The sequence below is a fragment of the Durio zibethinus genome, chromosome 13 (assembly GCF_047325235.1).
Source record: "Durio zibethinus cultivar Kanyao isolate XHJ-2024 chromosome 13, ASM4732523v1, whole genome shotgun sequence".
Classification (NCBI taxonomy): Eukaryota; Viridiplantae; Streptophyta; class Magnoliopsida; order Malvales; family Malvaceae; genus Durio; species Durio zibethinus.
The window spans coordinates 23,326,345-23,348,594 of NC_143174.1; the positions used below are offsets into that span (position 1 = coordinate 23,326,345).

The 22,250-nt window shown below is 35.0% G+C and overlaps 2 protein-coding genes and 2 pseudogenes across 4 annotated transcripts; 2 read left to right on the forward strand and 2 right to left on the reverse strand.

Moving 5' to 3' along the window:
• Window positions 1-346: 346 nt before the first annotated feature.
• LOC111303178 (SNW/SKI-interacting protein A pseudogene) lies at window positions 347-2,637 on the reverse strand (annotated as a pseudogene). Of its 2 annotated transcripts, none has more exons than XR_016326695.1 (2): window positions 2,519-2,637; window positions 347-2,394 (listed from the first exon to the last, which is right to left on the reverse strand). The product of XR_016326695.1 is annotated as an SNW/SKI-interacting protein A pseudogene, transcript variant X2 (transcript). The 2 variants fall into 2 exon arrangements; XR_016326693.1 differs by having other exon boundaries at window positions 347-2,405.
• Window positions 2,638-3,065: 428 nt separating this feature from the next.
• LOC111303175 (dolichyl-diphosphooligosaccharide--protein glycosyltransferase subunit STT3A) lies at window positions 3,066-11,326 on the forward strand. Its single transcript, XM_022899252.2, has 23 exons — window positions 3,066-3,297; window positions 3,614-3,676; window positions 3,815-3,870; window positions 3,981-4,052; window positions 4,175-4,280; window positions 4,376-4,426; window positions 4,692-4,787; window positions 4,983-5,042; window positions 5,126-5,239; window positions 5,657-5,743; window positions 6,264-6,367; window positions 6,604-6,699; window positions 7,053-7,173; window positions 7,271-7,351; window positions 7,451-7,582; window positions 7,689-7,928; window positions 8,601-8,744; window positions 9,138-9,324; window positions 9,402-9,499; window positions 10,229-10,308; window positions 10,400-10,487; window positions 10,803-10,892; window positions 11,040-11,326. The coding sequence occupies exons 1-23, from the start codon at window positions 3,157-3,159 to the stop codon at window positions 11,085-11,087; spliced, it is 2,355 nt and encodes a 784-aa protein (XP_022754987.1). The 5' UTR covers window positions 3,066-3,156; the 3' UTR covers window positions 11,088-11,326.
• Window positions 11,327-12,820: 1,494 nt separating this feature from the next.
• On the reverse strand, window positions 12,821-17,710 carry LOC111303174 (protein unc-13 homolog). Its single transcript, XM_022899250.2, has 5 exons — window positions 16,782-17,710; window positions 15,566-16,432; window positions 14,730-15,185; window positions 14,397-14,586; window positions 12,821-14,282 (listed from the first exon to the last, which is right to left on the reverse strand). The coding sequence occupies exons 1-5, from the start codon at window positions 17,289-17,291 to the stop codon at window positions 13,351-13,353; spliced, it is 2,955 nt and encodes a 984-aa protein (XP_022754985.1). The 5' UTR covers window positions 17,292-17,710; the 3' UTR covers window positions 12,821-13,350.
• A 3,069-nt stretch (window positions 17,711-20,779) lies between these two features.
• LOC111302587 (pentatricopeptide repeat-containing protein At2g13600-like) lies at window positions 20,780-22,162 on the forward strand (annotated as a pseudogene).
• The last annotated feature ends 88 nt before the right edge of the window (window positions 22,163-22,250 follow it).

Consider the following 22,250-nt stretch of genomic DNA (forward strand, 5'->3'; position numbering starts at 1 on the left):
AATGTAAGATTGGTGAGTTGTGTCATTAGTAATTTTTCCAGCATGATCTAAAAGCTGTGAAGTGCTTTCTTCAGGTCATGGAAAATTTGCAAAATTTTGCAAACTTACAAGGGCTGTGGCTAGGAAGGGAATCGAATCAAAGTGATAAACCTTTGTGGACTCAGACTCATCAAGAAGATTAGCATATATGCCTATTTATATAGCATGGAGAATAAAGGAAAGAAAAATGAACAAAACCAACAGAGGTATCATCAGTTAAGCTTGGAGTCCATGCACATCACCACATACATGAGTATTTACTAACAAAAACAATGAAATACAACTCTAGTCAGCAGTTCATAAGTAGTGACAGAAAACAAGATTTAATATAGCATGGCAGTAGAGAGTTGATTATTTAAAATCTTCAAGAGGTAAAATAAGCAACATTCCACATAGCAAAAAGAAAAAGAAAAAGTCTCACCCCAGAAGCTATTTCAGGGATTAAGATGAGCAAATTTAACAGGCTATAGAGCCACATATCATTAGTCAAGAGATACATGGAATATTTAATGTCCTCTTTCGAAACCAATGCGAGATCTATTAGAGCCTCCTTCATTGCCATCTCGCATGGAAGAGCCTGCACTTGCCTTCATCGTCCCACCAGTACCCACTTTTTCCAGGGCTTTCTTACCCTTCTTGACCTCTGTCAAGAACTGATCAAGACCAAATGGATCAGCTTCTTCAGGTTCCTTTTCAAACTCAACTGGCCGATCCCTTGGACCGCTCTTCTCAGAAGTACCAGCAAACGCCTTGTCAGGTTTAAACCTCTCAGTTTTCATTATTTTCTCTAACTGCTCATCTGCTCCACCATACATGTCAGAATCCATGTCTTTCTTTGGCCTATAGAGTGTTGAGAGAGTGGGTTGTGCTGTGAATAGACCCTTGTCATAGATGTTGTACTGATCATCGGTTGCAAATCCAGAATCCATTCCTTTCTCCTGGTTAAATAACCTTTGATCATACATTACTTCACCACCTCTTCCAGCACCAGTAGAAGCCATACCAAGAGCCACTTTTTCACTAATATCTCTATCCCTATCTCTTGTAATCTTACTCTTTTTACCCATGGCAGCATCTTTGGCCTCCAACCTTCTTTCTCTGTCCCTTTCTTTACGACGCTCTTCACGTATTTTCTCCCTCTGCAACCGCTCCTCCTTCTCTTCCTTTGATTCCTTTGGCATGTCCCTTTCTCTATCCCTCACTGGCTCATAATCCACTCTCATATCAGTATCCATGGCATTTCTGTCAGATGACATTGGAACAGCAGCTGACTGTGCCACCGCCCCAGTTCTCTCAGAACGAGCTTTAGCAGCTAAAGCTCGCAATTCCTGCTCCTTCCTTTCCTTCTCCTTCATCATCATCTCTTTCTGCACCTTTGATCTCATTGCCACAGCTTCTCTAGCCTTCTGCTCTGCAACATACAAAGCCTCAGACAGCTTTGCAAAGTTATCATTAATCTGAACCTCCTGTAAACCTCTTCCATCAGCAGCAAGACGCTTATCCAGGGGGATGGTATACCCTTTCGGATTCTTCCAATTCGAAATACAAGGTGGAATTTTCCAATCCTGCTGATCCTTCACAGTCACAGGTCGTGGAGGGGAATGCATCACTGGCACCGGAGGAGACCCTGAAGCCTTTGGGACCCTCTTATGCTTAAACTTGGGAGGCTCAAGAGGATCAACAGGCATCTCCACCATTCTAATTATCCTCTCTTTAGCACCCGAATTAAAAGCAGCTGATTGCTGTGAAGGCTTATACTTAATATACTTTGAATCCGAAGACTGTTGAGGAACATTCTTTGGCTGAGCAGCACTCAATCTCACGTTTACTATCTTCTCTAAAGCCGCCTTAGTTTCTTGCATTGTTTCCTCAATCTCATTTTGCCTCTCTTCCTCCTCCCCCTCATCACCACCCCCTTCCTCATTCCTCAAAATCTTCGGTATCAAATCCTTATGCTGCGAATAAACAATCTTCTTCGCATTCTCATTCTGTTTAACTATCGCATCGTAAGCCAAATTCCCATAAGCATCAACAGTCACTGGAAGAATTTTTGACCCGGGTTTAGCCCCTTTTACTCTTCCCATATCAAGAGGGTATTGAGCAATATGTATTTCAGGGAAAGCACCTCCATCTCCAAAGTCTTCAACTTTTCTAGGAACAAATCCGGCGCGCTTCATGTAAGGCGGTACCGGCTTTGCCTTTATGGCCGCGGATTTCTCTTCCTCCGACGAACTAAACCGTTCTTTAAACCATGGGTCATTTGCGTGGTCATAATAAGTCGACGTTGAGTTTTTCGCATCCGGTAAAAGATCCTTTAAAGCCACCATGGTGGATCCAAAGCTACGAGATTTCTACCTACAAATAAACTAATTGAAATTCCATATTAGCTTTCTTAAACAAAGATTTACAAAGCAAAGAAAAAGCCGTTTTGAACGGATAACTTGGAAACCCTATTTGACAACAATAAGAGGAGAAATACCTTGAAAAGCTCTAGGATCGACCAGGCTATTGATTTAAATAGGAATCGAACTGGATGGCTTCCGCTCTTCTAATCGCAGTTCGCTCAGTCAGCTGTTGAAAGGGAATCCTGAGAGGATTAGGGCAAGAGGGTCAGGCGCTATACTAAAGGGAAAAAAACGATTGGTTTAAAGCGGTGCCGCGGTGCGTTTTGGAGGCAGGCCGTCTGGTGATATTGGACCAGGCCCAAAGCCTTTTTAAGAGAAGAAGATTGGGATACTTTGATTGGTCTTTGTAACCCATGGCCCATGGGGAATTAATGGGCCAAAAAACACAATTTGCATTGTGCAAATCAAATAACATTAAGCCACGTGGAAAAACGCAGCAGTTAACCAATCGCAGGTCCGTCCAACGAACAATAACCTACTGCCACTTGAAAATGCAAGGTCAATGTCGTCATTTTGTCCCCTACAAATACCCAATACCGTCATTTAATAGGGAAGGGCACTTTCGTAGTTCCCGCATTGCCCCTTGCCTACGACAAAGTCTTCTCTTTCTTCAGTCCACTTAAAACACACAACTACAGCGGCAACGACAAAGCCCCGCTCCGAACACTCTCTCTCTTTGTCTCTTCGCATCGGATTGTTGATAAGGCCGTCAATGGCGGCCCCAGAGACCTCATCCGCCGCCGTCCCAACGCTATACACCAACAACACCTTACGAAACGCTTTCGGTGGCGTTCTCTCTTTCTTCATCCTCCTTCTTATCGGAGTTCTCGCTTTCTCGATTCGTCTTTTCTCTGTAAGATCTTTCATTCGCCGCGCTTCGAGAATCTTCTAGATCCGATCTGCAATATTTTTTTGAAAAATTCAATTTTCGCCTTTTCTTTTTTTGCCGTGAAGGAAGTATGAAAAAGATATAGTAAAATTGAGCTGAAGATTGACTCGTATATTTTAAATTTTGTCTTTTTCTATTTAATGATTGCCCAATTTGAATCTTCTTCCCTTTGGATGATGAGAAAGTTAGAGAAATATGAAGGAAAATCGATCTTTTGATTCTAGTTCTGCAAATGAGCTACTTACTTATTTGAAATTCTTGCGTCCTTTTATGGTTTCAGGTTATAAAATACGAGAGTGTTATTCACGAGTTCGATCCTTATTTTAATTACAGAGTCACTCAGGTCAGTTGACTCTGTCTCCCCTCTCTTTTACAATTTATTGCTATTTTTAGTTCTTTTATATCTCTTTTCTTATTTTTGTCAATTTTTGGGTATCTTAAGTTACGTAACAAGATGATATGGTTATCTTGTTGGTTTCAGTTTCTTACAAAGAATGGAATATACGAATTCTGGAATTGGTTTGATGATCGAACCTGGTAATTGCTAATTTTGGTAGTTAATTTTTTATGTTTATGGTTTTAGGCTTTTAGCTATGTTATTAATTAGGATTTCTGAATAGAATGTGTTTGTTTTGGTTATAATCAAGGTACCCTCTTGGGCGTGTGATAGGCGGAACTGTTTACCCTGGGCTGACCTTGACAGCTGGCACCATATGGTGGTATGTTTTCCTGAAGGTTAATATGCTGAAAAAATATCTCTATTAAATTTTGCTTTTTTTTTTTTTTGTATAAATTTTCCATTACTTGTATTTGACTTGTTTTTCTTTCCATGTTGCATCAGGTTGTTAAATTCTTTAAATATTCCACTGTCAGTGGAGACCGTTTGTGTTTTCACTGCACCTATATTCTCTGCTTTTGCTTCATGGGCAACATACCTTTTGACTAAGGTCCTTATTCTACCTTAATTTTATGTGTTTAGTTAGTTGTTATATGTTTGCTAACTGCAAATTTATTGTTGATATTCTATTGCCTTTTTTCATAGGAAGTTAAGGGTGCTGGTGCTGGACTGACAGCCGCTGCTCTTTTGGCCATGGTAAATCATGCAAGAGATATCTGTAGCATTATCAGACTTCATTCATTCATTCATTATAATTATTTTAAACATCAATTTTGAACAGCAGTGGTTAAACATCATTTCACATTGCACTTTGGTATGTAAAACTTATCATTGGTTTTACAGGTCTGTTTATGTGTCTCTGTTGACAATATTTGGCAGTGCCATATTTTTAGCAACTTATGGTGTTAATTTGTCTTATGACTGGCATCTTTGTTCAATTCATTTATGTTCTTCTTTGTAGGTTCCATCATATATCTCTCGTTCTGTGGCTGGTAGCTATGACAATGAAGCTGTAGCAATATTTGCTTTGATCTTCACTTTTTATCTTTATATAAAGGTTAGACTTTGATTGAAGTAAATTCATTTATTTCCTATAATTTTGAGTTCTGATGCTTGAAGTATAGTCGGATTTAATTTAGTGGTGAATGGTATCTCATCTTTTATAGATAACCTGCGATTTATTTTGCTTGGAGATTCCTTCCATTAGTTAATTTCTAGTCTGACCATTCACTTCATTATTGGTTAATTGCAGACACTAAATACTGGATCCCTGTTTTATGCCACCTTAAATTCAATTGCATACTTTTATATGGTAGGCTTCTTGTGCTAATTTTTATCCATGTTCTTATTTTCACTCATTGTTTATGTGTTTCAGTCAATTATTTTATTTTCCAGGTCTGCTCTTGGGGAGGATACACATTCATTATTAACCTCATTCCAATGCACGTGCTTCTATGCATCGTAATCGGTCGTTATTCTTCTCGATTGTACATCGCATATGCCCCTCTTGTAAGCATCTGCATCACCCAGGAATTTTGAATACATGGTCAATAAACAACAGGAATATGTGTTTCAGTATGCCATTGAAAGCATTTGTAGGAGGTATTAGATTGATTGGCAACATGCAGAAAATTATAATATTTTATTGAACTCCTAAATGTTTGAGCTTTTTATCCATTATGTAGACACTCGGATTTTGTTTGGGCATGCATTTATGTAGTACATTTGCTTTTAACCTTCACTTGGTCTTTGTGGATAGAAGGTGATTCTACTAATAAAGGTCTGTTATAGCGTTCCTTCTCACTTAATGATGGTGACATGTTTAAAGAATGTACTTTTTTTCTTGAATAGGGGACTCAAATCTTTCTGGAAATTTCTACTTGGACTTTCATGATTTTAATTGAAATTGTAAGTGTTTGGCTGCAGGTTGTTTTGGGAACATTGCTAGCTGCTTTGGTGCCAGTAGTTGGGTTTAATGCTGTGATGACATCAGAACATTTTGCATCATTTTTGGTGAGCTGTTTCCTTTATCTTTTTCCTGAATTGTCTGCTGCCTTCTGTATTATCTTGCTTTTCTTGTTGCAATTCATTTGTCTTGCAATCTCAAGTAATTATAGCCTGCTATTTTTAGGTATGGGTAACTGTCAAATTTCAATAACTTAATCAACTGCATCCTAGTCAGTTATTCTTGCTAGCATTTAATGTTGTTAACTGTTCCACTTGAGGAGTTGTAGCTGTATGACCAACTATTGTTTTTTAAATGCCCAATGACATTGCCTTTTCAAGGAGGTGTTTGTGGGCTCTAGAACAGGAGACAAATAAAAGAGGGAAGTGTTTGAAATCTTGTTAGCAAATAATAACATCAAGATTTCCTCAATTTCTCACAGCATTATTCAGATTACCGAAATACCTCAAATCTTTTTTCCTTTTTGTACCCCCTACTGTTTCTTCTTCCACCCCCTCTTCTTGTAATTCTTGGTTCATATGATGCTATTCCTTGCTCTTTGATCTAATTTTGTCTACCCCACTTCAGGTTTTCATTATTATCCACGTGGTGGCTTTTGTGTACCATATCAAGGGGATTCTTTCCCCCAAAATGTTTAAAGTTGCTGTGACACTTGTTGCATCTGTTGGCCTGTAAGCTTTCCTTCTCTTCTGTTCCCATAATTTTTGGGTGGAAACATGAAATGATATACTAATGGCAGCTAAGAACAAAATATAGTGAATAAATTGTGATTCAAACTTTCTTATTAATCAATTCAGCATACATTGAGCAACAAATTATATTCTTTGTGGGCTTGCACTGTAAATTTACAGATAAGCATATGAATAAGATGGAGGACTAAATGGCCTCCTATCATTTCTGTTCCCAGGGCAGTGTGTTGTGCTGTGATAGCTGTTCTCATAGCATTAGTAGCTTCCAGTCCTACGAAGGGATGGAGTGGACGAAGCTTAAGTCTGCTTGACCCGTGAGTACCTAATTCATGTTATTATCTTGTGAATCTTCTATGTGTGAAACTGTGAATGAAGAGCAGTGGCAGGAATTGTAGTCAATGATAGTGCAGTCTGATGCACCTTGAAAATGAAATTATCCTGACTTCTTGGTTTGGCATGGATCTAATTTGAGGGGCTTTTGTGCTGTGCAAATTCTTAAAACCTAAGATGTAAATGAGATGCCTGAAAACTATTTAATCTGTTAAGCACTAAGTGGGTTACCCATGCAAACAGTATTTTTGTTTTAATACCTTGTATCATTTGTTCAGTCATAGTTGTTCAAAATTAGCCATGTAACTTACTTCCATTTTTTACTGCATTTTGACAGAACTTATGCAAGCAAATATATACCAATCATTGCTAGTGTTAGTGAACATCAACCACCTACTTGGCCATCTTACTTCATGGACATTAATGTTTTGGCATTCTTGGTTCCAGCTGGTATCATTGTAAGTCTCAAGCTTTTGGAACCATTTTGGCTTTTTTGCCTGTAACTTAAAAAGTTTATGCATTGTAACCAATAATTTTTTTATCCCTTGTTGGAAGGCATGCTTTTTGCCTTTGTCAGATGCAAGCTCATTTGTGGTCCTTTATATTGCAACCTCTGTTTATTTCTCTGGAGTAATGGTAAGAGGAATATGACACGGCCAACTTCAAGTCATTACACTCCAACTCTCCATTCCTGTGCCCTAATAATGTAGATCCTCTTATGGTCTAATTATACAGGTACGCTTAATGCTTGTGCTTGCTCCAGCTGCATGCATCACATCCGGAATTGCTCTCTCCCAAGCTTTTGATGTTTTCACCAGATCAATTAAGTTTCAGCTACCTGGAATATCAAGCAATGCTGAAGTTGATGTGAGCAGGCTCTATTTATCCAACTAGACGTTTATACTCTGCCAATCATTTGATGAAGTCATATAGCTATAAGACTGATTCATTTCTGCTGCTTCTGATAATTAAGGCAGGGGAAGCTAGTTCTGCTATTGCTGAAGCACAGAATGATGCAGTAAAGACAGAAAAACCTGAGGAGACATCAAGGGATCGACCCTCAAGGAAGAACAAGAAGAAGGAAAAGGAACCTGTGGAAAAACCTTCCACCAAAGCCAAAGCGAAAGCTGAGAAGAAGAGGCTTCTTGCTTTACCTTTGGAGGCATCTGCGATTTCTCTTCTCCTACTTGTCTTGCTGGGAGCCTTCTATGTGGTATTGTTATTTTCCCTTTTCTATCCTATGATTGCTTGTGTTTGCCTGTGTTTTCATTATAGAAGTTAATATATCACTCGGTAGACCATTATCACTAGGTAGACTGTTATGGCTATGATATGATGTTGATCTGTAGCTTCTGAGTGGTTGTTCTGGTTAATATATCACTCAGTAGACTGTTATGGCTATGATATCACTCAGTTAGCTTTTCTCTTACCTTCTAGTTGGATATATCTTATCATGAGCTGGTTGTAGAACCTGCACTAGGTATATAAGCTCACATTGGAAGGATGGGAAAAAAAACAAGAACAAAGGGATTAAGTTGTTGCAATTAATAAAACAGACACTTCCTGCTTTTCAGTGATCTCGATAGGTTTGAAATGCAACATTCATTAAGTTTGGATTAGCTGTGGCATTAACAGGTTGCCAATGACAGAGTCTGAAGAATGTGCTGATGGATGATATAAAACATATGAAATGTTAAAGTAACTAGTGTAAAAATTAAAAGTTGCTCTGTTTGAAATATATATCTCAATGGGAATTGAAACTTTGTTACTATTTCTTTTCCTTTTTTCTTTTCAATGAAATTTCCTTGCATACCCATTTCTTGTTTGTTTCTTTCTTCTTGTTTTAATTGTTAAAAGCCTCACACTGTTGCACTTTTCTTTGCAGGTTCATTGTGTTTGGGCTGCAGCAGAAGCTTATTCAGCCCCCTCAATAGTTTTAACATCTCATTCACATGATGGTCTACATGTTTTTGATGATTTTAGAGAGGCTTATGCATGGCTGCACCATAATACAGATGTTGATGATAAAGTAAGTTCTCTATCTGGTATTTATCCCATCTTAGCTTTTCTAGATTTCAAACATATTTAATTTTCCAGCTTTGGAATGTCAATTTAGGCAGCCAGTCTGTTGGGCAGGAAGTTTTTCTTGATACCTGTATTTTTGTAGAGTAAATATTAAATAATGGAAAAAGAGTATTTCTAGTTGTGTGGTCAATGTTGATATGTTGAGCATATAATGTGTTGTCTCCGATTCCTTATTGGTGATATTTTTTGCTTATTTATGTGTTTTCCTCTTATTATTTCTCGGATGAACATGTTTTGCATGTAGCAGCTTACTGTTTTGTTGAATATAACATATTCTAACCTATTTAATTGCCAAAAAAATGTTTAGTTTCACAGTGCTAACTGACACTTCTGGCAGGTTGCATCATGGTGGGACTATGGTTACCAAACCACTGCTATGGCTAACCGCACGGTCATTGTTGACAATAATACCTGGAATAATACTCATATTGCAACTGTTGGTACTGCAATGTCTTCTCCTGAAAAGGCAGCTTGGGAAATTTTCCACTCTTTGGATGTAAAATATGTTCTCGTCGTCTTTGGAGGTGTGATTTCTTCTTTGTTTACTTGAAATATGCTGTCTTAATATATTATTTTTCTGATGATTTACTAAACTCATCAGGTCTCGTTGGCTACCCCAGTGATGATATTAATAAGTTCCTGTGGATGGTTCGAATTGGAGGAGGTGTTTTTCCTCATATCAAGGAACCTGATTACCTGGTAAGTTTTCTGTGCTGGCACTGCTTTAAAAAATACACCCTTCTTCCATCTTTTTGGTCTTTCTTCCTTTTTTTCAAAGTCTCAAATACAACAACAACAACAACAAACAAAACCTTATATCCCATAATTTTAGGGTCGACTGTATGAAAGGTAAAAAAATGAATTATGTTATGTCGTAATTTTGACTCTTCTTGCATCACTTATTTCTATTAAAAACAATATTTTCATCTACTTAACTTTTATATCATTTCTTATTATTTGCATCCACTTCTTTGGTGGTCTACTTCTAGAAGTTTTGGTCTCTCTTAAATCTAGAACCTCATTTCTCAAATATGCTTGTCTATATTTGGAAGTTAAGCAATAAAGATCTCATTTTTCCAGAAAAATATCCTTTACTTTTTATTAAGTATGATGAGGTTTGTGCTAGTCAAACAACAAGGGCAAAGTTAGAACAGAATTAAAATCGTGAATGAAAGATAATTATATATTAAATATTATTATCTTGAAGTTTGTGCTTGTCAAAAAAGCTAACTGTTAAGGATAAACTAAGTAGGAATTGGTGAATAATATTTTTTTGGGTTTCTTAGTGATAGAATGTTACTGCACTGAATTAAGACTGGATAGTTTATTTTGCCTAAGAAATTCGACGATACTTAAAGCTTCTTCCTGACTCAGTTATTTCACTCATTATAATTATTAATTTTTCTGTAACTTGCCTTATGTCTATAGAGAGATGGTCAATATCGGATTGATTCCCAGGGCACGCCAACCATGCTAAACTCTCTTATGTATAAGCTTTCGTATTACAGGTCTGTTGCTGTTAACTTTTTAGTTTATATGTGGTTTTGGTCAGTTTTGTTCTTAGCACAAGAACTTCATCCCATAATTCCACATCTACAGGTTTGTTGAAACTGATGGGAAAGGCTTCGATAGAGTTAGGCGGACAGAGATTGGAAAGAAATATTTTAAACTCACTCATTTTGAGGAGGTTAGATGATCCTAATTTTCATTTTATTCAAATAGCACATGCAGATCATGGAATTTTGTCAATAATATTTGTTCAAATAAGTTCACCACAATTCATGTGATTATTCGCCTAAAATGACAAATCTTGTGACATATTTTTGGAATGTGAGAAATTTCCATCTTCTCTGGCACCACTCAGATTCGTTGATATTTGACTATAGAATTCCTAGGATGTTGATATTATAGTATACATGGCGGATGAGTATGATTAATTTTTCTCAAGTATTTTCCTGATAAGATTTCTCCTTTTTTTTTCTTTTTTTTTTGGTCAATTTAGGTATTCACAACTCATCATTGGATGGTTCGGATATATAAACTGAAGTCTCCAAAGAACAGGATTCGAGGAAAGACAAAGAAATCAAAATCGGTACATATAATGGATAGATTATCTTAAATGATCCCACACACACACACAAACACACACATAATGGTAGATTCTTCCTTTTGTCTTGTGTGCCGTAAGATCTAGTCTGATGTTTACCTATATGTCGTTTTTAATTTTATGTTTTGGCAGAAAACTGGCTCGGCAAGCAGTCCAAAAGGTAAAAAGAAGAATCCATAGCACTAGGAAACACAATATTTATAACAATGGTGAAATTATCTGTAACTCGATAGAACTGTAAGCGGGAACCTTTAAGAGGGGATTATTCAGGCAATGGTAGGTGATTTTTCTTAGAGAAATACAATACAATCAAGTCAAAACGATTTTGCAGGCTTCGTTTGATCTTTGTTATCTGTACTACATCATCATCATAATGTTTAATCAGTTTTCGGGGGGTCAGAAAGCACAAATCAAATTTAGCATTTTGGTGCCATATGTGCTACAACTGGGAAGCGGGCGGCCTTTTATGGGTAAGATATAAAATTTTTCATGGGTTGAGATATATTTACTTTTGTTACAAAGTTTTTCTAAATATAAATTTTGTTATAATAATTTTGTCAATATATGATATTAAAGATGTATTTGGTACATGACACTATGATAAAATAAAATAAAATATTATAAATAAGATTAAATTAAATAATATTATTTTATCTTATGTGTTATGTGTGTAAAGATTAAAATAGAATATATATAAATTACTAATATAAATTTTAAGAGTATAATAAAATATGTAAATTTAATTTATTGATTAAAAATATTTTTTTTTTTATTTTAAGTTTATATCAAGAAAATGATTAATTTTTCTTATAACTTTTTTTTTAGATGTAAATCAAATATAATATAAGATAATTATTATTTTATTCTATTCATTATCTTATGACTCAAACATGATTTAAAATGATTGTAGAAAGGTTATCAAGTTAAAATTAATTATTTAATTTTTAAATTCAAGAATATATTAAAAATTAATGTACAACGCATGGGTTAAAAAAATCTTTTATTTTTGGTAAAATCCATTATTTATTTATTAAGAGATAGAAATGATTGATTTTTATGTTATGAGATTCAATCAATTTAATATGCCATTAAATCGATTATAGAGTACTTTAAAACATAGCTTAAATTACAACTTTTTAAAGTTATATTCATAAATATAATTAATTAAATAAATAATTATTACATAATAATTAAATAATCAATTAAGAATTTATAATTTAACTAAATAAGCAAATTCATGTATAGTGAGATTTGAATTTAAAATTTTAAAGTTTTAAAATGTACATTTTGTTTGTATCATTTTTATATGTGCCATCACTTTTGATAGAACAATTTAAATTGCATAAAGTGTATCTTAATGCAAATAATAGAAAAAGAAAATGTAGTATATTTTAATGAGATTACTATTTACTATATGTCAAATTCTACTCCAAGAAAAAATTTCAAGAAAATTATATAATAAGTTTACCGGCCAGTGTCTTAGTACTCTACTATTTTTCTAGTCATATTCCTTTGTGTTTCATAATGTAATATTCATGTTTTTATTTCCATCATTCTTGTAAAATTATATGCCCCAGGTTGTCATTAAAGAGGGAGAGATTTTAAGGGGTAATTTATGTAAATGGTTCCACCAAACTTCCTACTTTATACTTCTGGCCAAGCCAATGCAACAATCTCATCTCTTGGCTGCCATTGGCTGTAGGCACCGCGAAATTTCCTTTGCTTAACTGTTTTGGGAGTTAGTAAATAAAGTTGCTTCACTGTAAGAAGGAAACATTCACAATGATAGCAAATTGTAGAAAAACTTGAAGAAAGAAAAACCTAAATGAATTTCATTTCATTCAACAAGCAACACGATTTTCCTTACACAGGGTGTTAAACAATCGTCACAAAAAGATAAATACAAATGCCAATTGATTGAGAACAGAAACCCTTTCCAATTTTCTCAATAAGTTATCAGACCTTTATACTTTTGTCTTGCAATTCTGGTTTTTACTTGTGGGGGAATAATATTACAAATGGTCAGAAAAAGAAAAGTAATATTATATTTATAAAAAAAAAAAAGGTGAAGATCCTCACACTGCTTTTTCATCAAATGCCTTGTAATGTTTCATCTCCAACTCCATGTGAAGCAGATAGTGATGATGTTGAAAAACCAGCATCCTTACCCATCCCAGAAATCAGACTTTAACTGTTGACCAAGGAGCATATCCATTATTCTTATGAGGTTTCCACACCAGGTTAAGGTCTCAAACAAATAGAATCCAGCCAGCAAGATTACTATACACAGGAGGTATAACTTCTCTAACAAACATCCCCATCATAGGTATTGTACTGAGGCTTTAATGCCTATTACTCGACAAACTTGGGAAGCTACATGAATCAACCCAAGCAGTTTTACCTAAGAAATGCAATAATGATTGTCCCTTTCATTAGAAAATTTTTAGAGCTTCTTTGGCAAGTTGTAAGTCTTCTTAAGGAACTTAGCTGCTGCCTCATCACTCCGATGACACAAAACTCGCAAGAGTGTATTTGGCTCAGTTGGACTCCACTGACCGGAAGTTGGTGGCAATGGAAGCTTGGATTTAGCAGAACCGTAACTCTCTAGAGTCATATATTTGAATTGCTCAATCAAGCTGTCAGTATCAGTATGAAATAATGGGAGGATGGCTTTAACTGTGGTTGAAAACTTTTCTATTAAATCAGCTGGAAGGCCATCACCATTGGACCAAAATAAATCAGTCAAGCACTTAAAGTCCTCTTCTATTGTTTCAGAATCTTGCAGACTGAAAGCACGAGAAGGGCCTCCAGCAAGTAAAACCAGCAGGAGACCATCAAAAGAAGCTTTCATCACTTCAGTAATAACTCGTGTTCTGACTCTGTCATGCACGGTTAATGAAATGACCTCCAAATAGTGCTCAAGCTCCTGAAGAAAAGGTTCAATCCTAGAGGATGAAACTTCCCCAACATACAAGCCATCCCAAAGGACATGACTTAGATCATGGAAGATGACCTTATATGCAGTTGCCTCACACAGTTGCTGGATCCCTTCCACACAAGCAGCAACTGAAAGTTCAAATGCTTTCCCCATCCCTTTGGCAATATCGTCCGCATGAGTGGATTCAGAATTTCTAAGATGGGCAATTGCCCTTTTTGCCAAGACATCCATCTCTGTTCGAATATGTTGCAGAGTATTAATACGACAGCATAGCTGAGGTATCCCAAAAGAGCCCTTTCCAGTTGTAGTCCCAACCTGAGATTTTCTACTCTGCGCCTTTTGAAGCTTTTCCTTTTTCTTCGATACACCAGGAAACTTTGAGCATGTTGAACATCTAGTCAAAGCAGGCATTGAGGGCACAAAAGTACTTTGGGTCCCTGTAGATCAAAAAATAGTGCATTTTCCTTTCACTTTAAGTCAAAATTGATAACTCCAGAAAAAAGAAAAAAAAAATCCATGCATTGGTCTTCTCTAGGTTATGTGATACGTACCACAGCCAGACTTTGCCTTTGATATATAATGTTGAAGACATCTGTCAATACCGATGGTTAAATCAGGAAGCAACGTAGCATGCATAGATATTGGTAACAAAAAGAATGCTTCTAAGGCTTCATCTACAATTCGCAAAACTTCAACAGCAGAGGGAGCAAAGTGCTCTTTATTTGCTCGTGGATCCCATACCTACAAAGAGATGAGAAGTAGACATGCTCTTCTAATTATGGAAAGAGGAATAATATCTCATAGCCTTGAAAAACACAGAAATATATTTCATCTCACCAAAACCAATTTCGAGGTTTTAAAGAAAAAGAACAAAAGCCATATACCTCTTGTTGCAGATTCCTGTCAACCCATTCCTTCAGTCTGTCTAATCTAGTCTTTATCCATGATTTCACCAGATTGGAAATTACAGATTCAGCTTCATAAGGAGGCATCTCCCTAATGATTGACTTTCCGCCATCCTCACTGTCCACTGAATTTTCGACTGCAATTTGCACCAGATCTTTCTCCAATTTGTCAGCAGCTCTCAGCACCTGTAGTATATCTGGTGTCAATTCACCAATGCCAGAAACAAATTGCTTCAGCTCATTCCCATAGCAGGAATGAAGAGTGGCTACAGCTACACCAGCTGCAAGAGGATGCCACCTCTTTAATATTGGACTAAATATTGCCTTCTCACTAAAAGCCAGTGTACTGACATCCTGTGCCAGGATGGAAAGGAAAGGAAGCTGATTTTGCTGGTTCTTAGATGACCGCTTGCTAGACTTCACCTTCTCCATTATCTGTCTAAATACATATCAACAGACACAACCTTGAGTCATCTTTCAGGCAGAAATTTACAGACAAACTTGGTCTAAATACATATTTCGAAAAGAGAAAAAGAGCTTTGTCTAAATATATAATGTAAGAGCTAATAAAACAACAAAGATCATGGTTCTGCAAGAAGAAAAGCTATTCATCAAGAAAAAAGATGCTCGGAATATAAAACACAATAGGAAAATTTTCATATTTAAGATGCCTGCAAAAAGTTGCAACTACTAAAAACCTGTATACCAAACAGAAAATGTTAAATTTATGTCATGATATTAAACTATAGGAGCCTTCATATCTTGTAATGCTCATTCCTATGTAGGGACATTATGCTGAAATATTGGAAACCTGCCTGAACAAAAGCAGCACGCAGTGATGATCTTATGTATGTATCAACTCTCTCATGAGCCACATCAATTTCCTTTCTTTTTCTATGATATTCATGCGAGATATCTTCTACCATTATCTTTGCTGATAGAACCCCCATAGAAAAAACACATTCCACTGACTCAGTGTTATCACTATGAAAATAATTGTGGTAGGCAAGAAGCCTTTTCTCAGCCCAACCTAAAATTGCACTCAAAGTAGAACTCAATATCTTGGAATAATCTGGATCTTTCATTGCCTTTGCATCCTTTTCAACCTCCATCAACAGATTATTGGCAGCGAACAACAGATCACCTTCCACTTGACCAGTTGTCACATAACGGTTAAACAATATCCACAAGAAACAAAGATTATGCAGCATCTGGTTCATTCCAAGGACTACCCATGTCTTTTTTATGAGTTCTAGAACCTCATCGACCTCTTCAATAACAGACTTTTCATCATTAACATCAAAACAAGCTTCTAAAAGCATTTGATAAATTCTTAGATTCAATGGGAATCCATCTGCCCAGTGGCTGGTCTCAGAAACAGACCCATCAAAATTTCTACAAGCAAGAGATAAAACTATGCTCCGAAGGGATTGCATGGATTCATTGTTTTTTCCAGTCTCCAAGGGTTTCTCCAAGGCCCCACGGATGATCTGTCGTAATTGCTCTGGAGCAGTATTGGTCTTGTCTAAGGGCAAAAGAGGATGCAAAAGAAGTCCAGCTTCAAGAAGCTTCAGATTTCTCCTCTGCCAAGCTTCATATTCTCCCTGATTTGGAAAATCCGAAAGCTTGGGTTGCTGCAACATCTCAAGTGGCAACACTATTGACTCTATCCGTCTTCCAAGCTGATACAAACACAAAAAAAATAAAAATAAAAAAAAATCTAAGTATTAATTATTATATATATACTGTAACAAAAATCACAAAACTTGTCCACCAAAAAATCATAACAAAATTCAAACTCCATAAACATTTCCAATAATCAACAATTGAATTATCCATTAGCGTCCACCCACTACCCATCACTCCAGCATACATTATCAATATGAAATAAAGAGTCTTTTCTTAGCCCAATTTTCCTTTCCATTTAACTATAAAAATAAAAAAATAAAAAACGAAACGCCAAAAAAAAAAGCTGTTGCTTTTCATAGTAAAATTAAAAGAGAAAGGTTACTATGCAATTTTTTAACAAACCTGAGCAGCAGCAACTCTCAAGAGAGCTCTTCTGACCCTGGAATCTGTTTGCTCTGAAACTCCCATCTGAACCCTCAACAGCTCTCCAATCGTAACCGCCTTTTTGAATCGATCCGAGTCCGACTCACCACTCATTTTCCTCCTCCGAGAAGATTTCAACCCTAAAGCCTTCTTCACTTTACTCGCCGCCGTCGACGTCAACGACCTTTGCAACGACGCCGTCGACGTCACCGTCGGCGTCGGCGTCCTTTCCGAATTCCTCTCCGACTGCGATATGAAAGTCAAAGGTTTCCCGCCCGAACTCCGACAAGCTCCAACCAGAATCTCATAAGCCGTCTCTCGGAGCTCCGATTCTGATAAATTCGTTGCCAACTCCCCGAAGGGACACGTCAGCGTTTCATTGCAGTAACTAGGCATCGCCGCCGCCGCCGCCGCCGTCGTCGTCGTTTGTTGCTTATGGTTGTGTCGTTTGGCTTGACTCGAAGTTCTGTCCCTTAATCTCATCGACATGTTAAAATTTTCTGCGTGATAAAATAAATTAAAGAGAACATAAGAATAAATCAAATGGTCCTAAAGATGAAGGTTTTATGGGAGTAGTTTCTTTACTGTGGATTTTTTTGTTCAAAACTGTGGGTTTTTTTTTTTATTAGTGAAAATTATTGCTTCACTTTAAAGCAAACATAATGAAATTTCTGGGAATGTCATTAAAGAGAAAGAAAAAAGTTAAAAAGGAGAGAAATAGACAGAATTTTGGAAAGTGAAAGGATTTGGTTTCCTTTTCTTTTTCTTACAGAAGAAAGAAGGAAAGAAAATGTGTTTGGATGAGAAGAAACGATAGAAAATGATTGTGCTCTTTCTGCGGGGACAGCCGAGCTGAGTGAGAAGAGCGTGCACTAGACGGTTAAGTTTTGAATTTTTTTTTTTTGTTTAATTTATAATTATCCTTAAAACCATTTGATTGAAAAAAATATTACGTACATAAATATTTTTAAATATTAATATGTTAATTAATTCAAAAAATAATGGATTTTATAAAAAAATATAGATAATTGCTGATATTTTTTTTATTTCATTTGAGAGCCGAAATTAAGATTTTAAAAAATATTTTAATTTCAATTTAATAAAATTTTAAAAAAACTAGAATAAATAATGAATTAAATAATTTAGAAATTATATGTAAGTACTAATGACTTACGATTAAAATATCGACCACGTTGCCACTAAAATATAACAAATTTGAAATTTAATTTACAGTTAATAATGTAAATAAATTTTTTTTAGATTCAAAGTTAATGTCAAACAACAAGTTTTGGTGAGTTGAGAATTGAGAAGGAAGAGAGGAAGTTGATGAGTGATGTTTTGGTAAGTTCTTATTTCTCTTTTACAAATCTTTTTAATATTGCATTGATAACGGTGTTGTAATAACTTTGAAGTGCATGTGTGACCTAAAATTCATCACAAATGGACAAACGTAACTATTGCCATGCCTTTGTTTCAGATATGTATGATAATTTTGTTGTTAGAGTGATATAATTTGTGGCCATCTTCTACTTCCTTGGATGATCTAATCTTAATTAGTTTTTTTTTTTGTTGGTTTTGTACTTTTGTTTTGGATGAGAAGTTTGAAAGTATTATTAATTTTGTTTGGTGTGGTGTTGATTATAACACAACTAACTCAATGATTATCCGATTGGCCAAAAAAAAAACTCAATGATTAGCTCACGAAATTATTTAGCTCTTCAGTTGCAAGAAGATTACCTGTCAGAATATATTAGAATTATAATAGAAAAAAAATATTATCAGTTTCTCAAATATTTCACAATGTTTTTTTATTACCCAAATTGCATTTTTCTTGCTGCAATATGTAATCTATTTTATGAATAAGTCTCTGTTGGGAATTCAACCTGAATTTGTCATATTTCAATTTTGATTCAATCTTAAAAAGTTTTTTTTTTTTTAAATCAAGTTTTAAGTAGAATTGGATCAAATTAAATTTTTTTTTTAAATCAAAATTGGGTTTTAGATAAATCTATCCCGACTTAATTCAATATATATATAATTTATTTATTATCTATTTAATTTTATATTTTATTTAATTTTAAATTGAATTGAATCGATTTTATGCATATATAAAGTGGGTCGGTTGAGTCAAGTAATGAAAACTAATATTTTAATATCATATCAAGTATTTATTATATAAAATCGAATCAAATTCAAGACAAACAAAAATTCATCTTGATTCAATCTATTATTATTTTTATCTGTCATGCATACTTGTATCTCTTAATTATATAAAAAAAATCAAAATTATGATAATTATAAACCAAAAAAAATACCTAAAAAGATTTTAAATTCAATTTTAAAAATTGTTAATTTATCTACAATTTATCTACTTTTATATTTATAAGACCTAAAACATTAGGCCTCAAACCTTCGGCTACCTCCCAAGCACCACCAACATTATGCCATTCGAGCATTGTTGGCATATATCCTATTTGTTTGTTTTATGTGTATATATTTTTTTTAATCAAGAAGGTGGTTTGTTTAAGCTCCAAATGGGTGTTATTAAGCGTTAATCAAGTGCTTCATTATATAATAATCAGCTGGTTTTTGTACTTAGATTAGATAATTACAGCACCGGAAAGACTAGTTCAAAATATCCCAACAGCTGCAGGCAATATCAAACGTACGATTATGACATTTAATTTATATATAAATTCAAACTCCTTTGAGCAACAAATTCAAATGAAAGTATGCAATGGGATTTAAATTATTTTATCAAACTGTTTCAGTGATGAATCCCACCCCCCAAATTTATTAAAAAAAAGAATCATGTCATAAATTTAATATGCAATGTCACACATAAAGTTTTATTTAATTATGCACTCCACACCTCCAACAATCATTGTACTCACACATTAATGTATTTTTTAAATCCAATATGCAATGATTGGTTTCTTCCAAATTAAAACGTTGTATCATTAATATTAATCATTATATTATATGTAAGTTTAATTGTTTAATTATGTTATAATTTATTATTTATTTAATTAATTATAATTTAATTATAATATAATAATTTATTATTAAAAAAAATCACCTGTTTTAACTAGCTCTTTTGATGTTTTAATAAACATCACCAAATTCCCTCTGCTTCTTAAATTTTTTGCATCAAATGTTAATTAAAATGGTGAGCTTTTATTATCCATAGTAATGGGAAAAAATTTTCAAATATATATATTTTTATATATATTAATAAAATAACTTTTAAATAAATAAATTGTTCAATCTGAAAAAAAAAAAAAAAAGCATTGTACATCGAGATTCACAAGATAGAGTAATCGAAATTAACACAATGTGAGATTTTGATTGGCCAGCCCATCAGCAAACCTTGGGCATCCCCGTCCAACCAACGTGAACTCCATAAATTCCCATTTACTGTTGCATTTCCTTGGATCTAGTTACCGCATAACGGTTGCTTTACGATGAATTACGCAGTTTTCCCGCCAAGATATTTAGTCTTCGGAATAGATAACTGTAATTCAAAATTTTGAAAACCCTGCCAAGAAAAAAAGACAGCGAAAAGTTGCGCCAGGCCATTGATTATGTCATGGCCATTTTAGGATTCAAAGGGTAAAATGAATATTTTTCTTTAGAATATAAATTACTTATCAAATGAGGGTAATTTAAACAATTTAATTTAGTTAATATATTAAATTAATCTTAAATTTAAGATTTTATGTTAATTCAATTCTCTTCACTTGTTGACATCAAATCATTTTTTCATTAATGTATTGACTGTTAACTCAATTTGAGCTTATAATATTAACTTTGATCTTATTACTTGAAGTTTCGATCACTTAAGATTCAATGTCCTCGTCGCATAAATATAAATATCTCTTTCAAATATTTTTAGAATTTTAATTTTCATACTTATTTTTGGCATTTTCCTCTTAACTTAATTATCGAAGCACACATATGAAGAAAATCTTTATTGACCTCCATCCCTCCCTTGTGTTTTCAGGTTTTTATCGTCACAGACAGTTCGATATCTACAGACTCACTGTACATCGGTGGCCAAACGACCGTTGAAGCGTATACACTGGCTCGTGGATCTTCACTATTTTTCACCAAATGACAAGTTTCTACGCAACACTCTCCTCCAATTTTATGTGAAAGCTGGGAAATTTTCAGACGCTTGAAACATTTTCGATAAAATGCGTCAAATTTGGTGTTATCTCCTGGAATGCAGTGCTTTCTGCGTGTGCAAAATCTGGGTCTATTGGGAATTTGAGAGCAGTTTTTTATCAAATGCATTTTCGTGATTCTATTTCGTATAGTACTGTGATTTCAGGTTTGATTGGAAGTGGGTTTTCCAGTAAGGCGCTTGTGGTTTTCGTGAGGATGAATAGGGAGGGATTTAAGCCTACTGAGTATACTCGTGAGTCTGTTGAATGCGTGGTCAAGGTTATCGAATTTGACGAAAGGGAAACAGATTCATTGTGGTATCCTTGATGGTAGTTTGGGAATGAATGTTTTTGTTTGGAATGCTTTGACCGATTCGTATGCTAAATGTAGCAAGATTGATAGAGCACGGTGGTTGTTTTATAGAATAAATAATAAAAATGTAGTTTCATAGAATTCATTGATTTGTGGTTATTTGTAAAACGGGCAACCTACGAAATGTTTCGATTTGTTTCAGGAGACGCAATTAGGAGGCTTGAAACCTGATGAGGTCACAGTCTCAATTGAAGCAATTAAGGTTTTTAGCATGATTAAAAACAAGGATAAGGTTTCTTAGACAACAATGATTGTTGGTTATGCACAGAATGGAAAGGAAGAAGATGCTTTGAATTTGTTTTGCAAGACATTATTAGAAGGTGTCAACGCGGATCAATTTTATGATCTCTAGTGTGGTTAGTTCCTATGCAAAATAAGCCTTCTTAAGTCATGGTCAGGATGTTCATTGGAAAGCCAGCCTTTTGGCAGTTGATGATGATTTGCTTGTGTCTAGTGCTCTTGTTGATATGTATAGCAAATGTGGAATCACCAAGGATGCCTGGGTTGTTTTTGATAGGATGCCATCCAGGAATGTAGTTTCTTGGACTTGGAATGCCGTGATTAGGGGTTATGTGCAGAATGGACAGGATTTAGAGGCCCTGGCCCATTATGAAAGAATATTGCAAGAAAATTTGAAACCTGATAGTATTACCTTTGTGGCTGTTCTACTTGCTAGTAAAAACGCCGGTTTAATTGAAGGACACACATTTGGTTCTATCAGCTAACGGCATGCATTAATACCCACTTTGGATTGAGACTGATAATGAAGTTCACAAGTTTGTAGCAGAAGAGCCTAAAACAAAAATGATATACGAAGAAAAGAGTTGTCTTGAAATTGCAAGAAGCTGGCTTTATACCGGATACAAAGTTGGTTCTTCGTAATGTGGTTGAGGAGGAAAAGTTTACATC